The sequence below is a fragment of the Pseudochaenichthys georgianus genome, chromosome 13, assembly GCF_902827115.2.
Source record: "Pseudochaenichthys georgianus chromosome 13, fPseGeo1.2, whole genome shotgun sequence".
NCBI lineage: Eukaryota > Metazoa > Chordata > Actinopteri > Perciformes > Channichthyidae > Pseudochaenichthys > Pseudochaenichthys georgianus.
This window is the reverse complement of record NC_047515.1, coordinates 1,756,388-1,763,228: the sequence shown is the minus strand read 5'-3', so window position 1 is coordinate 1,763,228 and position 6,841 is coordinate 1,756,388. Positions and strand designations below refer to the sequence as shown.

The 6,841-nt window shown below is 40.8% G+C and overlaps 1 protein-coding gene across 2 annotated transcripts in view; it reads right to left on the bottom strand.

Annotated features, from left to right (window-relative positions):
- LOC117457561 (mitogen-activated protein kinase kinase kinase kinase 5-like) overlaps positions 1-6,841 on the bottom strand; it is a 59,879-nt gene that overhangs the window by 18,307 nt on the left and 34,731 nt on the right. For both annotated transcript variants that reach the window (XM_034097711.1, XM_034097709.1), the window contains exons 2-13: positions 5,829-5,886; positions 4,930-5,020; positions 4,731-4,795; positions 4,384-4,439; positions 4,246-4,293; positions 3,931-3,973; positions 3,417-3,489; positions 2,273-2,404; positions 1,867-1,929; positions 1,620-1,701; positions 694-810; positions 354-435 (exon numbers count right to left, since the gene is read on the bottom strand). In XM_034097711.1, coding sequence (XP_033953602.1) covers positions 354-435; positions 694-810; positions 1,620-1,701; positions 1,867-1,929; positions 2,273-2,404; positions 3,417-3,489; positions 3,931-3,973; positions 4,246-4,293; positions 4,384-4,439; positions 4,731-4,795; positions 4,930-5,020; positions 5,829-5,886 — 910 coding nt within the window. The remainder of the gene's footprint in view (positions 1-353; positions 436-693; positions 811-1,619; positions 1,702-1,866; positions 1,930-2,272; positions 2,405-3,416; positions 3,490-3,930; positions 3,974-4,245; positions 4,294-4,383; positions 4,440-4,730; positions 4,796-4,929; positions 5,021-5,828; positions 5,887-6,841) is intronic.

The window sequence follows — 6,841 nt, the reverse complement described above, 5'->3', positions numbered from 1 at the left end:
GGTTCATAATACTGCAATGCAAAGGCTGCCAGGAGTGGTGCTCTATCACCATTGTCCTACCAGACATAGATAAGGACATAACATACAAATCTTTAAGACAATTATATTATTATAACTATTAAAGATCTGAGTACTTCTTCCACCTGGAGTATATACTTCTACTGAAATCAAGAAGGGCTTTTTAGGTGTGCTGCTATGGTTTGCTGTTGTAAATCACTAATCTGTTGACCAGAGAAACAAATTGTTGCTGGCTGGTCCTAAAAGTCCTACAAATCAGTGTCCAACTTCAAATCTGTAATATGTTCTCTTCAGGTTGATAGCTCCATAGCTAAAGGGAAAGAGAGACTTCTTACAGCTGATGTCAGAGTTGGTCCTCTCTGCCTGGTTGTGTTTGTTGATGGACTGGATTCTCCTCAAAGATCCAGGCAGCGCCATCTTAACCCAACAAGAAAACATGGGTCATTCTATCAGGGTCTATCATGTCAGGTGGGAGAGGGAGGGGAGTAGTTAGACAACCTGACAAAAAAACACATTTTAAAACGAAACGTTTTTAAGTGTAAAGTTAGTAAGTAAATACAAAATAAAAGAGCTGTGGCTGGAATAATACATGACACACTCTGTTTGCTTATCAATAATAAATAAATAAAGGAGGAATCATGATTGATCAGTTATTAATAATAATGTGGTTAAGACCTCCATCTCCTCGTCCTCCGTCCCCAGGCAGGACTTGAGCTTCTCGGGGTTTCTATACCTCTCCAGCAGGTCCAGGGTCAGCTCCCTGTTCAGGCCCTGCTGGGTCAGAAAGCTTTGCTGCAGAGACAGAAGCAGCGAAGGAGGGAGGAAACACAGAGAAGCTAAGTTATTAGGAGGAAGATCTGGATGATTGTAAAGACCACCCAGACCAGGATGTCCCTGTGTGTGTTCTGCTACACATGTATTTGAAATCTTCATTTAAACATGGGAAATATTTATTTTCGGTCAAGGTATTGACAGCAGGGAATGCCAAAAATAAAAGCAGTGGCCCTGTGTCGAACAGTTCAGAGTTCACTTTTGGAGAAATATATATATAACATCACACTGGGTTGGCCAAGTCATAACCAGCAAACAGACCTTTCCAGAAATATACAATCCTGCCATGAGTTAGTACAAAGACGTTCATCGTACATTGGCTTGGAGGGTTAGACAACTTTGTTGTGCGCGACGATTCTTTGTGTTTGCGTCCACCTGATGAATGTGAGTCCAATATGATCTATTTTAGATCTGCTTTTGGACTGTACCATCTCCAGAGGGAAACATTAGCAACTGTGTCTGCTAGATGCTCCACTGTGTTCCCCAGCTGGTCTTTAGCAACTAGAGCTGTGTTGAGTTTTTCAAGGTTTTTCCTCAAATAGGACACTGAGAGAAATGGGGGTCTCAGAAAGAAACAGCAATTACAGGGAACTATCATTCCATGCAGGTTCATCACTACGAACAACTCTTTTCCCATTTTCATTTGTTATAATGTCCACAATTATTGTTTACTCCTTTAAACTGACAGCTACATGACTGACAAAGGAGTTCATGTGATGCACAGCTGACACGATATAACCAGAGCAGGAGCAGATGCTAGCGGTACTGACTGTGAGCATCTTGGAGGCGCTGGGTCTCTTCCTCGGGTTCCTCACCAGCATGGACTTTACAAAGTTATAAAACATGGAGGACCTGCAGACAGGAGATAAGTTAGTAGCATTTTGTATCGTGGAATTATGAAAGACAGATATAATGTAATGATGCAGATACATCCAAGGCCAGGAAGTTACATTTGATAGACAATAATCATTGGCTCCTATGATCACTGAATGTAATGTGTTATTGTTTTGTATTTACCATTTAGACTTGTCCTTGAGTTTAGGAGGCTGGTACCCACTCTTTGACATGAGGAACAGGACCCTGCGGGGGGGGGGCATAGTCAATAGGAATCTGTGTTAGCTTAACCATCTGCATAATGTGACATGTTGCATAACTTTGTTTATGTGTGTTTTGTGTTTTCTTCTTCACAAAAGTACATTTGCCACTCGAGTATTCGAGTATAAAGGAGCAGAACGTGGAAATACTTAAAGTACAAGTAGCTCAAATTGTTATTTAACCTTTTTGAGCAAATGTAATTTGTTAGAGTCCACAACTGCTCAGCCCAATGAAGATGATTCTTTACTATCTATGTGAGTGTTTGTGTGTTTTTAGGTGCAGAAGTGTACACATGCTCGGAGAGGTGTGTGTTGCAGTGTGTATTCACCGCAGTGGATGGACATCAAACATTGGCGGCTGCAGCTCTGCCAGCTCGATGGCTGTGATGCCCACCGACCAGATGTCACACAGTTCATTGTAGCCGCCTTTAATCTCCACTGCTGCCACCTCTGGCGCCATCCTGAGCACAGGAGGGAAACAGCAACCAAATATATCAGCACCACAGAAACCAGCTAATGGTGTGAAAGTTCAATTATATGGTAGCTAATGTAATGACAACATTTGTATCGGAAAAAGTATTACTTGTATTTCAAAATAATGACTAGGTATTTCAAAATTAGTAGTGGGTGCTGTATTTTTAGATCTATGTAAAGCATTCTATATTCGTTTATCATGATGTTTTCATTTAAAAACTCTAAATGTAACAAAGTTATGTGTTGAAGTCTGTTGTGCACTGTTCAGAATCTTGAAGTGCACAATGGGTGTTCCACAAGGGTCAGTGTTAGGTCCACTGTTATTTAGACATTATACCAATGATCTCCTTCAACAGTGTCATGATATAGAATTGCAAATGTATGTAGATGACACTGTTGTATTCATAGATACAAAAACAGCTGAGGTTTTATTTCATCACAGTTGAGAGGATTGAAATAGTCTCTGATTTTTGATATATTGATGTGATACTGGATACAAATGAGGGAACATGTACAAATAATGGTCAAAACCACAAAAAGAAAACACTGGAATATTCAATTATCTAAGGCTATAATCTCGTGTAGTGCATCAAATTGTGACATTTTTGTTTTTAACTATACATGTTCCCTTTTTTTTCAATATAAAAAAATAAGTATAATAATGACTAGGTATCTCAAAATCCTGAGTTAGCATGGCAAAATCAATGGATCTATGATATGCTTAATCTTTCTCATTTCATTTCATTTCAAACCTTTATTTATACAGATAAATCCCATTGAGATCATTGATGTCTTTTTCAAGGGAGACCTGCTCAAGTAGTAGCAGTTTCTGTCAGACAGAGCTGCTCTTTTATCAAACTCCAGCCGAGTGAACACAGCAGGAGGTGAAAGACGATGAAGCTCATTATAAAGTGAAACAATTATGATACTACCCACAGCCACTTGCAGTTATATACTCAGATTCATGTGTTTAAGGGACGTGATCCGTATTGACCTCACCAATATGGCGTCCCTATGAAAGACATCCGCCGAGCCAGCGTGGCAGTGATCTGAGCCGAGATCCCAAAGTCAGCTACACAACAGGGAAACAAAAGTATTAATAATAATTACGACAAGAAATTACATTTAACAAGATATATTTAAGAGAATCTTCAGGTGCTCTTTCAAAACATTTTGTAGGCTTTGAAATTAAATGTGTCCTGCACAATGCAATTAATCTGTAAAACCACTGACACAGGTCTCAAGTCTAATAGAGTCTTAAAAGAAGGTATATCCAACTATCATTTTTCTTCATGTCTGGATTTGTAGTGTATTCATGAAAAAACCATTACAAATGACCCAAATTCTAAGGATTTTGCATGTGAATGAAACAAAGTCTGCAGCTGATAATAACCACGGTAACAGACGAATATGAATTCTAGAACAGTGAGAGACAGCAGAGACGTGTTTGAGCCATCACTCTGCAGACTGTGACTCATCTTAACCACAGGCAGACACTCAGACATCCACCTACCCAGCTTCACCTCGCCGTGATCGTTCAGGAGGATATTGGCACCCTGCAGGCAAGAGGTCAACACAAACATCAACACAGACAGAGGAACAGCTCATCGTACACACACTTTAACCCACTCTGTGATCTTTGGCTGAACCCAGGGTGAAGATCAGAAACCTGGTAAAGTACAATAAAGGTTCCTTTGACAGGCTGATTGTATTTGCTCAGTACATCTTAGTAATCATCAGCTGCATGACCACAGGTGGAAGGAGTACTGGCTTAATTAAAAGCATGAGCCTTTAGCACAGATAAAAAAAGAATGTCAGACATATTTACCTTGATGTCTCTGTGGATTTTTTTCTGTGCATGCAAGTAGTCCAGACCCTGGTGAGATTGTTTTGGGCAACATTTTCAACAGTATGGCCGATTGATAATAGTAAAACAAAATGTATGAAATACTGAGTGTGATTTTACCTGCAGCATCTCCCTGCAGATGTAGGCGATCTGTGGCTCAGACAGAGGACCAGTCACTGTGGGACACAATTATTAAATGATACATTTTCATAACAATTTACACCCTAAGCCGTGTGGAGACTGCAGATCATGTGTCCATGGTTTAATGAATAACTCATGTATCATGAAGTCCGGTTTAATGTTCTAAAGTCAAAAGCACAGTCCAGTAGAAGTATAACACACACACACACACACACACACACACACACACACACACACACACACACACACACACACACACACACACACACACACACACACACACACACACACACACACACACACACACACACACACTCTTTTCTCACCATGGTAGATATCCTGCAGGGAGCCTCCTCCACAGAACTCCATACAGATCCACAGTTTGTTGGTTCTGCAGAGAGTAGAGGGGTGAGCTTCTGCATCTGGGATATAATAATATACATGAAGAACAGAGAGAGAGAGAGAGAGAGAGGGACCAGAGAGAGAGAGAGAGAGAGAGAGGGACCAGAGAGAGAGAGAGCCCACCTTATGTAGCTCCCATAATAAGCCACTATGTTGGGATGTTTGCAGCTTTTCACGATGACGATTTCCTGCTGGATGATGGAGAAATCATCATCTGTGGAAGCAGACAGAAGAGACACATATTTATTATGTCCATTACAGTGGAACAGAATCTGTGGTTACATCGCTACATGCAGACCACGCTTGATGACATCTACCTCCAGTTCCTTTTGAAATGAGTGTGCCTCTGGGATTAACTGCAAAGCATCATCATTAAACGGACCCAGGGCTGTTGACCTGAGAAACTCATGACCGTTGACTCTTTAGAGACAGTGACTCGACACACACATGGTGATCTTAAAGAGGATGATGCATTGCTGCAGATTCAACGACCAACCCGCATATAAAGGACTTCAAATGAGCACAACATTAAACTATGACTGCAGTAAAAGGCGAGCAGCAGCGACGTGGAAGCAGCTGCAGCAACAGCAGCAGCTAGCAAAGTGCTCGAGTTGACTGCCTGAACTAGCTCGCAGACTTCGCCCCATTTGAGTTGGAGCTCATTTTGAACTATTAACTAATGATTCTTTCCATTATTGAATAAATCTGCTGATACGCTTTTATATGAGAAATTGATTAAACAATCAAAATATTGTTTTATGATATTGCAATGTCATATTTTGTATGGAAAAAGCTTCTCAACAAATGTAATGGAGTAAAAACAATGTAGAAATGTAGTTGAAGTTGCATCAAAAGAAAGGACCCCAGATGCGTCCTTTAGTACAGTACTTGTCTGATTATGCTAAATGTAATAGACTGGAAACATGTGTTACCGTGTCCACAGGCAAGAGGCAGCTACAGGCCTGTGTGGGTCAATGAGGAGCGACCCCTTCATAATGAAGCGTGTTCAGGTAAATCCTCACCTGGTTCCATCTTGATGACTTTGATCGCTGCCAGCTCTCCATTCTGCTTGTTACGTGCCTGAACACACAACAACATTGCACAGGTTATTATTTTCACAAATACAATTTATATTTACAGAGAAATACTGTTGAGGAGGAGCCGGGAGACTACTTCTGCAATGAAAACAGCTTATTTTGTACCAGACTTCTGTTCCTTGCATCATGTTGAACTTTAGTATCACTGGATTATAATTATGAATGTGTTCGTCATTTCAATGTTGTATCTGCAGCAGAAGCTCATTGGAATCGCTTTACAACCTGCTGGGTAGCTTAGCCTGTAACATTACATCATCATGTGTTGCTCGATTACAGTTTGTATTCATGATCTGACTCTGCAAAGTAACTGAAGACAATCAACTGATGAACAAATGTACAGTAGTTGAGTACAAAGTAAAATATTTGCTTGAAAATGAAATGTAGTGTAGGGAGGGAAGCATGAAGTAGCACTGTTTGGTAAAACTCCTTTTAAACAACTCAAAGTAAAGTAATACGTAGCATCAGGACAGTGTAGACCATGAGCAGAGCTTCATTCTATCTGTCAACACACACACACACACACACACACACACACACACACACACACACACACACACACACACACACACACACACACTCAAACTGACCCTCACACACACACATACACTCAAACTGACCCTCACACACACACACACACACACACACACACACACACACACACACACACACACACACACACACACACACACACACACACACACACACACACACACACACACACACACACACACACACACACACACGCGTGCGCACGCACGCACACAGATACGGTCAAAGGGCTCCAAGCTGGTTTCTGTGGCAGCCATGGTGACTGTTTTCTAGTTTAGACGTGTGTAACTTCATTTTCTAGGAATTACAGTTCATGTCAAAAACTAAATCTGCAGACGAATAATACATGAGGCCATATACAATTATTTAAAAGACCACACATAGCTCAG